Source organism: Bombus affinis, chromosome 17 (genome assembly GCF_024516045.1).
Source record: "Bombus affinis isolate iyBomAffi1 chromosome 17, iyBomAffi1.2, whole genome shotgun sequence".
In the NCBI taxonomy this organism is placed as follows: Eukaryota; Metazoa; Arthropoda; class Insecta; order Hymenoptera; family Apidae; genus Bombus; species Bombus affinis.
Genome location: NC_066360.1, coordinates 6,230,770 through 6,246,372, shown reverse-complemented (window position 1 = coordinate 6,246,372; position 15,603 = coordinate 6,230,770). Strand labels below are relative to the sequence as shown.

General features: G+C 34.0%; 3 protein-coding genes and 1 long non-coding RNA gene across 11 annotated transcripts in view; 3 read left to right on the top strand and 1 right to left on the bottom strand.

Annotated features, from left to right (window-relative positions):
* LOC126926273 (fatty acyl-CoA reductase 1-like) overlaps positions 1-15,603 on the bottom strand; it is a 285,326-nt gene that overhangs the window by 132,086 nt on the left and 137,637 nt on the right. The window lies entirely within an intron of this gene.
* The window catches only part of LOC126926304 (uncharacterized), a 137,358-nt gene that overhangs the window by 49,589 nt on the left and 72,166 nt on the right, over positions 1-15,603 (top strand). The gene's annotated exons all lie outside the window — the stretch shown is intronic.
* On the top strand, positions 11,209-13,283 carry LOC126926283 (fatty acyl-CoA reductase 1-like). The gene is made up of 5 exons (XM_050742566.1): positions 11,209-11,602; positions 11,706-12,022; positions 12,122-12,369; positions 12,595-12,778; positions 13,056-13,283. The coding sequence occupies exons 1-5, from the start codon at positions 11,357-11,359 to the stop codon at positions 13,243-13,245; spliced, it is 1,185 nt and encodes a 394-aa protein (XP_050598523.1). The 5' UTR covers positions 11,209-11,356; the 3' UTR covers positions 13,246-13,283.
* Positions 13,321-14,656, top strand: LOC126926299 (putative fatty acyl-CoA reductase CG5065). The gene is made up of 2 exons (XM_050742593.1): positions 13,321-13,589; positions 13,661-14,656. Exons 1-2 carry the CDS (start codon positions 13,336-13,338, stop codon positions 13,737-13,739), a joined length of 333 nt encoding a protein of 110 aa, XP_050598550.1. The 5' UTR covers positions 13,321-13,335; the 3' UTR covers positions 13,740-14,656.

Below are 15,603 nucleotides of genomic sequence, written 5' to 3'. Positions count from 1 at the left end.
ATCGATGATGGACCAATCATCCCAAACGGGCTTTACAGAGCTCAGTCACAACAACGCCGCTCTTCCTCCCCCGTGGGAAAGGGGGGAAATACAACCCCTCTTTGCAAACGACCCGCACACGAAAAAACGCAAGCTGGAAGCTATCAAGATTAATGTGAGCAAGAGACAAACCAACTCCACCAGCTAGCCAAGTGACCACCACCAACAAGTTCTCAATACTGGAGACTACAGAAGACTCCATGAACACAACCGAAACGGTAAATAATCTCCATACCCAAAGAATTCCCCCTCCCCCGCCAATATTCATTGACGACGTTATCGACAACCAAACAATGATAAAGTCACTGTCCTTCTCTGTCCAATTAATCTACGTTATTTTTATTTATCTTAATAAATAGTATTAGGAGAATTTTACAAATCTAAATTATCCTAATCCTATCTTTTTTCCGATACTACAGTACCTAAGTACTAATTAAAAAGCAAAACTTTTTTATTGTTGACTTTTTAAAAATGAGACTTTTACTAACGTATTTGTGTAACGTTTCTGATTAATATGAGACTAAATATGATGTAATTTGAATTATAGTTACTTATTGATATGCATATAATTATCATTTATTAAGTAAGCTAATATGCTTCAAAAAATATATATGTTTGGTGTTATTTTAATCAAAAAACTATAAGGAGCATATTGATAAAAGTTTCATCGATCATAAATCAAAAATAAGAAAGTTTGATTTTTGAGTTAAAGATCTCAGCTTATCACGGGTTTTTCATTAATATTTGCCGAACGTTACGACTCTCAATCCTTGTTTCTCTATGTTTCCTATATCTCGGAAACTAATGTCGAGCGATGTATTTATAAGAATATGTCACAAATGACATATGATACAAATTTATCGAAATCGAACGCTTATCCTCGTTTACGCATAACTACCTTTAATGTATGTATTATGTAATAAAATCAGAATTTAATCCCATTGCAAGAAAATTGTTGATTCATTGCAAGAGAATTGTTGTACAGGTTTCCTGAAGGAATACTACTAAACTTCTACGTTATAAATGTTATATTACGTCTACATGATATATGTATGTGCATGTTAATGATGTATGTATGCATATAAGTCTTTTTTATTACTGGCACTTAGATATTAATGAGAAAATGAAACATAAAGATGTCTGGAGCAGAATAATTTATTCTCTATTTGCGAATACATTTTAGTACAAGCATCTATCATTTGTAACATAATTATTACGCAGTATGTAGTAAAGTGAAGTATGAAAATTATTGCCAAGTTGAACTCACGTTTTCAATTGTATTGAACTGTAGATAAAAATAAAGTATACTATGTGTAGGATAACTTATGACATCGCTGGCTCAAGCAAATTTAAGATTATCTACTTCCTGTTTAATGTTTACTGGTAATTTTTCATTTTATATATTCCATTTTTTCCTACAGTTTAACAAAAGATTGATAAAATGTTTTTAGTCGGCGACAATTTTCGTTAAAACTTCTTAAATTTTATTTCTTTTCATTATTTTAGGCAATTTAACGATTATTGTCGAAGGTCCAAAACTATGTGAAGAACTACAACAATACAAAGTCATAAACAAGAACTAAACACTATATATTGAAAGCTAGCGCCTTAATGAAACATTCTATTGATGCCGATTAGGATCACGATCACGTAAACAGTTCTTGACACGCATATACCGAAAGCATAGAAGAAATGGTCGGAAAGTTGAGTTGTGATAAAAGAAGACAAGATGGGCATTGTGCGTATGCGTGGTATGCTATGAAAGTCACAGACAGAGACATTCGTACTTTATTCGTCTCCGTCTGCCTCGTAAGAACGAGGGCGAAACTGTAAAACCGTTCCATGTTCTCTGATTTCGATGATTTGTGAAGCTCAACATTTTAAACAATTTTTTTCTCCATATGTAAAATGTGGATGGGCCACGGTTTCCGAGAAATTCACAAAAGCTATCGGTATACTTTCACAACTGTGTTTGTGTACAACTACAGTGTACTTTTGCTGATAATTGTGCTTCTATGGCTGCGCACGCATTATTGGCTGCATTTAGCGTGAAGTAATAACAAACTAATTATAAAAATGGTAGGCGAATTAATAATTGTAATGTAATTGTAATTAAATATAATTGTAATAATGATATATATGTCGGGTTGGCGTTAAGATTAGAGTTAGGGTTAAGGGCGTGAAACGAATCCCTATTGGCGCTAGACGTGATCATTATGCAATAGAGGAGATATTTACTAGTGCAAATATGACTATGATGGAATCGGACAAGTAATCGCGATAATTAGATACTCGAGAAGCTAATGACAATGATCCTAGGCTCACTAACGAATCCGCGGTCAAGGGGATGATGAACTCTACTTTTCTTCAGCCTCTAAGTTGTACTCAATGTTAATGCATGGGGCAATCACTACGTATCTCAGGGTTACTTGAATCGTCGTCGAGATCGTACGGGAGAGTGGTTCTCCATCACGGTAACGCTGTCGAGGAAAACTATGATGGGTGTGCCTAAGGGCACGAAATCATCGGATTCGTGGAGAAAAGCCTTCATTCGGAAAGTGAGGGAAATTGGCGTTACTGTTAATTGGTCAATTTCCATGTTGGTGGTTAGGGAAGGGTGCTAGCCGCCCTTAAGAGAAAGTTCGAGAAGAGGAAGCGTCGTTGGTGAGAAAAATAGATTTCTCCTATTTTCTCGTAGTTGGGACGAGGACTGTTTGTCGGTTTGAAGGACTTTAGTTAAACAGATCTTAAGATTTATAGCGGGTCCTCGGGCTAGCTGAACATGTACTGTGGAGACGCGTCGACATCTGGTAATCATCTTACTCAAAGAATAGAGTCTGCGTGTGGCGAGCCACGGGACAGAAATCGTTGAAATGCTTACCGTCCTGCCCCGTCCTAAGTATTTCTTTTAAGGAGAGCTATAGAGTTACTTCATGCCTTTGTTAGACAAAACGTTCATCCCTTGACCGCGACTACGTTCGGCGACTGGTTGTCGCCTCGAGCCCGAGCTCACTATCATAAATCTCAAATAAGTACAGTCGAATCGAATGACAACAGTTTCTTAATTCGGCTATGGTGAAATCTAAATTACAATACTAGGGGTCTTCCCAAAGTTCCGAAGGGAAGGTGCCAGTATTCTTTCATCTCCGACATATAGATACTTGTTAAATAATAAATTTAATAAAATAAATAATTTTGGGCACACTCGTAGTTTTGCGCTAGAGAATTTCATATCTGTGTTATATCAGAACGAGATCTTTCCTTGCTATGTATATTGATTTTTCTCCAGATCTGTTGTCATGTCATTGCGCCCGAAGTGTAAAAACAACTATATGAGAAAATGTTCACATTATTTGTTTCCATAAAATATTAACCTTAAATTTAATGTATTATGCCACATTTTAATTTTATTATTGACGTATAACATAAACTAGGCAAGTTGTAATTATTTAATAGATTATGCTTATATTATATCTCAGTAGTTGATCTATTTCCATTTATGATATGATTTATATTATACATTTATTGAGATATGTATAATTTTGTGTGCTGGACTAGGTTAAATGCGTAGTAGAGATATTTTTATGTGGGTATCAGTGTGTGGAGGTATGTGTACGCACAGCGTCTGAAAAACAGACGAATGTAAACAGTTCAGTCGGTCAGCAGTCGATAAAAAAGTCGGGTATGAAAGAAAGTGCTGAGACGCATGCAAGTGTGTATCGATGAATATTCTAGAAATCGTCCATAAAATAAATATACGACTGTACTAATATTAATCCCAAGTGTAAATTCAATGTTCCCATAACAATATTTCGGCCATCAAGATCCACAATTCTCAACAACATTATACATGAATGATTTATACACTTGAAAAATGTTTACAATATAATTACATTTGTCCCTCAATTTACGCGGAGTATCCGTTCCACGTGAATTCGTTTTACACGAATGCAAATCACGTAAATAAAGTCTGTCAGCATAAAAGAAAATATATGTGCGCATATGATGACTAGCGCAACGTAATGTACTTTCATCTTCATCTCGTACGGCACTAACGCTACCGGCCGCGTAAGATAAGATCGCGCTAAAAAACTTAAACTAAACTTAAACTAAAACTAAAACTTAAACTTAAACTAAACTTAAACTAAAACTAAAACTTAAACTTAAACTAAACTCCGCTTAAATTGTTATAATTTACCGCGTAAGAAAGGTACTCGCGTAAAAAAGTACCCCGTAGATTCAGGGACCACTGTATCTTCATAGAAAAAGAAATATCTTCTCTAATGGCATGGAACCATGTTTTCCATTATTTGTAATCTTCAGCAGCGGATACAGTTTTTTTTGCAGTGTTGGTTCAATTTTTCTCACATTATAAAACAAAACACCATTTACAATTTCTTCTTTAGATTCACAATCAGAAAATCATTCTCACTTTGTGTTGACCTGTACAGAAAACTTCAACATCATTTTGCAGGAGAATGGTTGAGTTGTGATTGATAATTCTTGTTACAAAATTGGTCCCTGTGATAAGTAGAATATGATGTAAGTAGACAAATATGATCTTTTGATCTGGGATTTCAAGGTCAAGGTCAAATTTTCGGCAACATTTTTATATTAATCTTCACTACACAGAGGCTGTAGAATAACATTATTGTGGCCCCAGCACTGAACTTTTCTTTATCCTGCACTTCTTAACATCCACTAGTAAATCTCTTAGATTACATAAAGCTATAGGTTATGTAAGAACTTTTTATTTGTTATCAAAATGATAAATCAAGACACTAACACGGTTTAACTTTTCGATACACAAAAAGCGTAAATACATTTGTGACAAGTGCCTACTTATGTATTTTGGATAGTATATTCCTCTACTGAAGATTCCAAGAAAATGAACTTGCACAGACGCACACAGATTTCTAGTGTGAACATTATCACTGAATTATTACAAGTAGTTTGCAACTTTATACGTGCATTGTTGTATTATAGAGTGTATTTATTATTTGTGATTTTTTAATTTTAACACAATATAAAATCACATATTAAAACATTAATAGAATTATATGTAGTGTTCCAAACCAACAAGTTTGAGTATTAATTATTGCATTTATAGCACGACGGTAATATCAGTCAAAAATAAAACGGGCTAGGACTTGAAGAACCCATAAAATGTCTTAGCTTTTCGCACACTTTATACGCATATGTCAACAAACAATTCCGAAATGGACAGAATAACGACTTTGCATTGCAATATACACGGCATTTTAAAGGCTGAAGTTGGCGATATTACATATTTCCCGTTACTATTATTCGAAAACGGTGAGGTCTAAGCACCTAGTGTGTTAATTAGCTTCTTGATGAGGTGCACATCTTCATGTTTACAATTTGGGAGGTAGGAACTTCGGACTTTCCCAAAAAAGGCAATTGTGGTGTCCGTATCGTAAACTGAGGGTCACCCAAAATCCTGTACACAGACTGCTCACAGAAAATTGATATGTGATATTCGAGGTGTTCTTTCTAAATGCACGTATATACATGTTCTAAAAGCATGTGTATAGAGAAAAAGAATGGGCTACTCACCAGATGTGTTTAAAATTGCTTAGAACTTCCTTGCAAGGATAGTGCCATCTCGTCAACAAAATCAAAAACTTAAAAGAGCTATTCAACGGGATAAATATTATTTTTCATTTGGCATATGTTATACATTAGTGCATGAAACGATACCTTAACTAATCCTTCGAGTATAAGTTTAAATAATTTTTTTGCTGCTTTTTTGCGTTTCTTCATTTATTATTTCATGTATATGTATTTGAATATTATAATGTAGAATGAACAGTAATTTATATGGAAATTTGTTGTTTATGTAAAACAATGTACAGCCACATTTAGTAGCAGCTCAAGTATACCTAATGCACGTGTAGTTCTTCTCTAGATATTTCTATTTTCATTACGACTTTTTGTGAATAGTCTGCATACTCGCGGTATATGTGCGATTTTCCAACATGTGTGAAGTTTGTAAAAACATTGTCTATATGTGCTTTTGTTTATTAATTATTTATCGAGACACAGGATTAGAGGAGACACTAAACCTCTCTATTCGAAAATATCATAAAGCGATTTACGATATGTAGTTATGCATTTTAATCACTAAGCATAACCGATGAGTTTTCTTAGAAAACTTTACGCGGGATGGTTTATGTTTCCGAATGTCATAGTTTGTAGTATAAGATAAACTGCTGCCCATTTATCGTACGATTTGATGATCACTGTGTACCCCGCTGCCTGAGCTACTCTATAATACTTTAGTTCGTGTAAGGAGATTTACTCGAGCACGGTGATATTTTGGCCGATTATTAATTGTCAATAATTCAAAAATAAAACCGAAAACGCAATTTTTTTCTTCTTGATTTTCGTCTTGTTTTAGCTTCAAGAATCACCCCTTAAGTTGTTTTACATTGAACACCCTGTATATCTTATAAACAAAAGATGGACGGGCAACAAATACCAGGGCGTACGCTGTCGCGGATGCACAATTGTGTATAATTATATACTTTATACATTGGTAGAATTCATTAAACTGTTATCGATAATTTTTTCCGAATATCTCAGAAATTATAGCCGTCCAACACTTACATGTACAGGAAAAAGTTGTTCACAGTCATATTCCCGGTAACGTGTTCAAAGTCATCGAAATGAGAGACGATGTAGCTGTTCTACAGTTCTACGTTATTCGCTTCAGGAATAAGTGAGTGGACAAATTTCTCGAAATGCTATTTCACGGATTTGAAAATGATTTTTTAAAATCATTTTGTCACGACGTATGTATAACAAGAAAAATAATTTAAGAGGACGGTGCGATGACAGTGATCTTGAATAAACATTGTTTACGTTAGTGCGAGGGTGTATCTGTGATTAGATTTGTGATTATTAAATAGGAATGGGACCATGCTTCATTTCCAGACCACCGCGTCGTAAGGTGGCCGATCATGCGTAAGTAGAAACTAACGTTGAGCGAATGCATTCGCATGTTCATATGATTCGTGAATATATTGGCGCTTTTTCCTGTTATTTTTTTCTGTTTCTGTGTTCTACTCGCGCATTCAATGCAGCGTTCGTTCAGATTTGCTATTCATACAATGTAATTCTTGTAATATTTAATATATATTTATATTGTACAGGGCGTGCAAGGAGTAAGTGTAAAGAGAATCTATCGTATCGTAATTTTACTCTCTCGGATCGGTGTAGATTTGTAAAAAATAATTTGTTCAAAAACGATCTTGACCACGAAATTCAAAGTCTAACTTTCTTATTGCTATGTACTCCACTCGTCGCGAGGAATAAGAGTCTCAAAAGAATCAAGGGTCGCAAATGAACCCTTCTCTGTGGAACAAATGTTAAAGTTCATATTGACATTTAGTTTTACTAAGGAAAATATCCTACTATCGATGAAGCAGTAGAAAATTGTAGGTATATCAGAATACAGATATAACGGAAGACTTTTACATGTAGAGAAAAGGTTAACCAATGATACGATTTACAGTGACTATGTGAATTTGGTGAGCAAGAACTTAATATTGCGACGTTTTAATCCGCATTAAAGCTCCAATCGGCTGTGCATTCCTAAAGAAGAACAGATTAATTGTAGCCTTTACTCAAGGATGGAATTATATGCCGGCATCAATGACATGTGCATAATATTTGCTATTTTTACGTTTACGATCTCGTAGCAAATTTAAATCAGTATAAAGTTAAAGCACAGGCGTAAACTCTACCTATTCCATACACGATTGCTTACGATTCACGTCATCGTCTACCAGTTCGTAAATTTTTGAATGAAACGTTTGTATTATTGCGAACAGAATGCAAACTCGCTTCTTATGGAGCATCTCGTTCACCATATTTGACACCACTGAACTTTGCTCACAATAAAATGCATGTAATATATAAAATATAAGAAAATTATAATGCTTGTTAGTTTCAATAAACTCTCGAACGATAGCTTCGATGGTTACTACTATCGTAGATTTATCTATTAAGGTGCGTTAATGTCGGCCGTCGTAATAAAAGAAAATAAAATGGCAGAACATAAATAGGATATTTACATTAATTAATGAGAAAACCAAATATATATGCATGTCGGAGATGAGGGGACGTCGGGGCCTTTCTTTCGGAATTTTTGGGATCCCCAATACTTTAGTCTAGACTATTTATTATAGCTGTACATAAATGATAAGACTTAGAAATAGTTGTTATGATTCAATCCTATTATGTTTGCCTGAGATTTGTGACGGTGGGCTTGGGCTCGAGGTGACACAACTGATCACCGAATATAGCCATGGTCACGAAATGAATGTTTTTACCTAACAGAGAAGTGCCAATATTGTGGGATACGCGTTATATTAACAATCAAACCCCGGGCAGGAGCAATGTCAGCTTTACGCTGGTCTGCCTTGCAACGGCGGCTGAAATTTTGTTGATATTTTCGAGCAAGATGCAACGAACAAACGCTATCGTAAGGAGAGGAAAATTCCCATCAGTCGATTGTTCTTACGATCGTATTAGAGAGTTTTACACATCGTCTTTACGTGCATTATTATACCGATCGTCACAGCAAACGTTACCTTGTGCTTCAAAATATATTCTACGGTTAACAAAGAGTTACCCCGTTGGCCGTGGATTCGTTATTGAACCTAAGAACATTATCACTAACATCTCGAGTGTTTAATCACCATGGTTATTTGTCAAACTTTGTAAAATTCAATATTTATATCCGTAAATATAGTCTATTGTACAACAACGATGGCTGGTACGAATGAAGATTCGTTACACGCCCACGAACCGAACGCTAATCCGAAATGCATAATACATAGTACGGTTCGTGACAAAAAGTGGAAGTTTTGTTTATCATATGCATTGATGTCGTAATTGTTCAAATACACATGGCTGATGTAATTTCCTCAAACAATTTTGAAATTTCTTATTAACTGTAGTACTTTTCCTATATGTTAACACGTTTATTAACAAATTTTTGTCTATTTTTAATTGTTTCGTGGTAGCCTTTTTGGGCTAGAACTTTAGAAAATGATTGCCCCTCATAAACTTGATTTACCGTAACTAAAAAAGAATACGTGTTTAATATTTCGCGCCGTTCTTCAAGTCTCAAGGTTTATTAAAAGCAGGCCCTCCCCATTCCCGACATTTTTCTGCTAGTAAAGTTTCCTTTTGATTCCATTATGTTTTGCAAATATCGTGGTATTGAATTTATCAAATTGATGAGTACACTACTAAAAATGTTTTTCCATTTTTTAAGGGAAACCTTCTTTAAATGATTATACTATATTATATTATGATATATACATTGTATCCTATGAAGCGCTAACTGTATGTAATATTATACATATATATATAGCATTAGCTAGATAATTATTAATATTCTCACCATAGGAATAGGTTTAGAATCCTTTTTTTTTTTTTTTTTTGAAAATTATTTTGGAGAATTGTAAGAATATGTATATATTTTTCATTTCCTACGAATTTCTCGCTAAACGATGTTACCATACTTTTAACTTATGTTAAAGCATTGCATGAATACTATCAGTTTCACACTGACTGTGTGTTATTTAATGCCAACAGAACAAGTAGTTCGTAATATGAAATGGAATTTACAATTCAAATATTTTCGCCTTCATCTTATCTAATCAACTATTATAAGCAATAGGAATGTCAGTAAAATTCAAACGTTCAAATCTATTTTTTGCTTTATTCTGGAGATAAAAATGTTAATCGAATCATTTATGTATGACGTAATACATTTTCAGTGGTAGGGTGGTGTTAAAAGTACGAGTATCCAAAGGAGTATTACATCGTGATCATTACAGTACAGTGACAGACTTTTCGGGATCTACTATCGTGAAGACGCATTATTGCTCCATCTTTGATAAGGAATAAGCAGTGGAAGTAGCAACAGGTTACAGGTGATTCCTTGTTATTCTGTATTGAATTGTGTCTTTTATTAATTGTTTTCATCATTACCAATATCATATATATCAAAAATATTATCGAATAATTTACTGCAATAGTTTAAATGAAGTTTTTGAATTTTAAAATATTTATTTTGCATTTTACATATTATACAGTAAAAATGGTTCATTATTGTGGTTATTCGGTAATTTACAACTAGTCATTAGAGGTGATCGGAACATTCGCCTTCGTGTGATAGTTGCATGAAACTCCGGCTATTTATTGGCAAAAGTTGAGTTTAAGAAGGGTTTTTCATAAGTTATTGTTAAGGACTGTCTTCGACCTTTCTGGTTTATGAAAGATGAAAATATGCTCCGCGGTGAATACATTAAACAATTAAGATATTTTAGTCATATTATATTTTAAATAGTAGAGGTCCCTTGTTTGTAAAATAAATTGAAACAAACCCAAATAAACTGAAATATACATATGTAATATTGATTCTATATAAAAGAAACTATGTAATGGTAGTGGACACATTATGTATTACGCAATAATATTATTAAGTTCGAGTAAAATATTCTATATTGAGGTAAAATATATTTCCCTTATTTTATTTATCACTTTTTTTACAAACGTACTTGTTAATTATTTAGACGCGGCAAAATATCTCTTCCAATTATAACATAAACATCCTGTCATCACATTTAAGTGTTAAAAAGACTTTATGTTCAATTTTACAAATATCAAATTTCACAAATTGTTGCTAGTTATTACTCGATATAATAATTTTCTTCACCCGTATACTATATATATACATATATGTGTGTACAGTATTTAACATATCAAATTTCTATAAAACAGCAATTTCTGAAACACAAGGCTTGGTATTGTAAAATAAAATAAAATAAAAAATGAATTCAAACGAAACTATGTAAAGATTAAATATTAATTAAGTATCAATTACGATATCGCTTTATGGAGTAATGTGCAATAATACAAATTAATGTACAGCCACAAGAAAAATTCTATTTCATGCATTGCATAGCTATTTTACCCTCCTTTAGCTCCCTTTTTGGTGAACGATTTTACTGTGTAAAAAAAGTGTTTATACATTACACTAGAAGCATCGTTAACATAACGCAATTATTTGATTCATGCAAAACGAAAACATAATTGTTGAATTATGTTTCTTTTTGTGAATATTATCTGTAGACTTCTCCAAAAAGATATATAAGATGTTATCAACTATAATCAGTTTATTACATTATTTAACACATTTATCCACTTACTATTTGTTGGAAATGCTAATCTATGGCAAATATTAGGATTGAGAGTGTGAAGATCACAAGTCTGAAACATGGATACAATTAATAAAGAAACGAGTGAAAATGTGACCGATGAAGGACTGAATAAGATAATTTCTCTCGAGGAATTCTACGCCGGTAGTCAGATCCTTGTAACTGGGGCAACCGGATTCGTAGGAATATGTCTTTTGGAAAAACTGATGCGCGTGTGTCCACGCGTCGCTGCTATTTTTATACTAATTCGTCCAAAAAATAACGAAACGGTAGAACAACGATTTAAGAAGCTGATAGATGATCCCGTTCGTAAATATTATTCTTGTTTCTTTCAATATTTAAGCCTGTCAAAAGCCAAATTGATTAAATATCTTTTCTGGAATTGAACTGGTAATTTTTCATCTTCAGATCTACGATGTCATCAAAGCAAAACACCCCACGGCTTTGAGCAGAGTTTATCCCATGAAAGGTGATGTGAGTCTGCCGGATTTAGGTCTTTCGCGAGAAGATAGAAATCTGTTGTTAGAGAAAGTAAACATAGTGTTTCACGCCGCGGCCACTGTGAGATTCAATGAGCCGTTACACGTGGCTGTTAATGTCAATACGAAGGGTACTCTTCGTGTCATCGAGCTTTGGAACGAACTAAAGCATCCGATTAGCTTCGTCCACGTCAGCACAGCCTTTAGTAATGCGAATCTACATGAGATTGAGGAAAAAGTTTATACGTAAGAATAAATTATACGCGAACGTTGTTCCATGGTTTACGAATATTACATTTATAATTATATCGTGAAGAATACGTTCACTTATTACTGACTTTGCAGCACGAGCTTGAAACCTTCAGAGGTGATCGATATGTGTGACAAATTCGACGAAACGTCGATCAACCAAATAGAAAAAAAGATTTTAAAAACTTATCCAAACACATACACATTCAGTAAGAATTTAGCAGAGCAAATTGTAGCAAGCAAGTGCAAAGATCTGCCAGTTGCGATAGTACGGCCAAGCGTAATTGGTGCCTCTTTGGAAGAACCATGTCCTGGTTGGATACAGAATATTTCTGCAGTTACAGGTATTTACACAAATCTTTTTCAGTGATAATTGTTCAATACTCCTTACATTTCACAGGAGTAGAGTTAACCGATTAGTTTGTTAGAGGCTTTCCACTAGATCATCATTATTATAGTTGAAATTTGTTGTTGCTCACTGTAACGAGAATGTATTCTAATATATTTAGAGTTACATTTCTGCTAATTCAAAATCACAAATAATTTCCACACCAACTTAATGTTACCAGGTACCTTTCTGCTAATCGGCAAAGGATTTGCAACAGCGGTACGGGGTAGGAGAGATACAAACTTGGATGTGGTGCCTGTCGATTTCGTAGTCGACATGATAATATGTACTGCATGGCATGTCACGCTGCATCGTGATCACGAAGTTAAAGTATACAACTGCACGAGTAACGCATACCCTTTTAAGTAATATTTATTGCGAATTTTTTACGAACTAATGTAATTCGATTGTTAGAGTATTCCAAAGTCTCAGTTTATTTAAGAAACGTGGACAATGAAAGCGCAAACAAATGTAGAATACAAAAGTCCACTCTTGCTCCCAATACTTCAATTTTGGAAAATAGTAATATAAATAATATTTATTGAAATTTCATAATATTTCCTGAGATACCTGGATAATAATAAACGTTACTTTACGCGTAATTCCATTAATTGTAATAATGTAAATGTTCCAATTGACTAGGTTTGGCCCGATGATAGATGCTATGGTAAAATGTAGTATAGATACCCCACTGAACGATACGCTATGGTATCCAGGTTGTTCAGTCGTAGCTAATAGATATATTTACAACGTTCTGAGTGTAATTCCGCGTGTTTTTCCTGCCTTCGCTATAGATATATTTTTAAGACTCCGAGGTAGTAAACCAATGTAAGTATTCTATCGATCCTCGAACAACGAGAACAATCTTTCTGGGATGATCATTGTTTTCATCTATACTAATAATTAAAAATGATATTTCAGAATGATGAAACTTCTCAGAAATAACAATAAACTGTTCGCATCATTTGCATTTTTCACCACACACGAATGGACTTTCCAAAGGGATAACTGTTCCGACTTGGCGAGGAAGGCGACAATGTTACACGACAGCGATATGGTGAAACTAGATTTACGGGATATGAATTGGGAGAAGTATGTTGAAGTTTACCAGATGGGAATTAAGAAATTTATTCTGAAAGAAGAGTTTAAGTCAACATCCCGACAACGATTATCAAGGTGCGTATTAAAGTATCTTCGTATAAGAAAATAGGAACTAATATAAATACATATATTTTTGGTTATTTCAGGTTGTACTGGATACATCAGATCACCAAAATGTCCAGTATAATGATCTTACTACTGATAATATACTGTATCGTGTACTAACTATTTGAACGTTATTTCTTCTGTTTAAACCAGAGGAATATAAATACAATTTTCTGAAGAAGGGATTCATCATCCTTTTCATTTTGTCTCTTCATTCGTCTCCTTTCTAAATAAATCCATTTGTGACATTGCTTGTTTTTTCTATGAAATTTTAATAAGAATGCAGGTATTTATACGCACATGATTTCAGAGCTGTAAGCAATTCATCTGCTCACTGAATATGAACATTTTTCCATTATAAGGACAACATTATAATGACAAAATCCTCTATCATCCTTCACCAAACAAAAGTTCCGAGATTGTTCGTTGACAATGATAATTAATCATTAAAAAGTCTACTGAACAATAAATGATGATGATAGAAAATAAATGTATTTTAAAATAAGATGGTTCTAAAGTAAAACCTTTTTAAGAATCCTTCATTTGCTGCAAAGGCTCACTTTGGTTCTCAAGTTGTTTGCTCGTGAACCTTGTAGATGTTTAACCAGTCGGCGTTAAAATATATGATACAATCAACGAAATAGAGACTAAACGTAACATTCAGCCTGGATAAAATATTATTTCACATAATAAGTAGTAGGTAGTTTTTTATTTAAGTTAAATTTAAATATCATATAGTATTTCATCTCATGTGTATGTATGTGAATATCGCAATGTACAGTGATCAATTGTATTGATTATATGTGATTCATACAAGAATTGCCATGTTTATCAACAGCTCATAAGTTCATAAGTTAGACATGTTTTGCCTTGGAAATTTAAATTAGTTAAACGCACCGTAATTTTAATATATTTTCAAGTTTACTCCTAATCTCTTTAGAGTATTGTCATTTTTCGTGATTGATATTTATTTAAGGGGATATTCTAGTCTAGAGGCATGAATTTCGCGCGGTTTTTGAAGCTTTGTACAAACGAAATTTTTATTTAATTTATATTAAATTTTTTATCGACAAGCCAAATACGACCACTCGACACTAATTAGCGTCGGACGACGGCGGCGCAGTGGTTAGCGCGTACTGTCCTGTTTGTGCGACCAGGCTTTCAGGACATAAATTAAAATATCGTACATAAGCACAGCGCAACAGCGGCTTAAATTTAAGTTACAATAATAATCTTAAAAAAAAAAAAAGAAAAAAGAATGTAATAATGCATGGCTATGTCGTACCGTCGCGTATCGGTACATTTGCCTGAACCACCCCACAACCAGAGTACAGCGTTTATTCTGGAAAAAAATCATGTAAAAAAAATATGTAAAAAACCTGGAAATAATAAACAAAAAAAAAAGTGGTTAGCGCGTTAGGTTACGAACGTTCGGAACCCGTGTTCGAATCCCGGCGGCCGGAGTCCGATTTTTCTTCTACGCAACTAATTAGGAGGAAAATCAGAAGTAGAGCAACGAGATCTACAGCCTCTAGTAACAATTACTCCGGACGAGGACCAGCGACAATCATCACGAACTGTACACCTCAATTATATATCTTTCTCTATACAAAATACCTGCTTTCAGTACCTCCGTGTCTTTTCTTAGCAATGACATCCAACTTCTCACGGGTTTCAAAGATATACATTTTCTCTCTAACGACCTTGCGGATCATTTCCTGTAAGAAAATGTAAAATTTGAACGCTTGGGGCGGCCACCTACCCTTCACTTTCGCCTGTAGAAAGAGAAATCGTAGATAACACGACCATACATTATGTGTGGTAAACTATCATGGGTTGGATACTCATTTTGATTATTCGAAAAAAAAACTGAAGACACGACGTGTTATAATCACGTAAAATCACAGAATATCACAAACTACGAGAATGTCTAAAATTTTTACAGTCATGTACGTGCCACGTCATAAACCGTAAGGAACTTTTT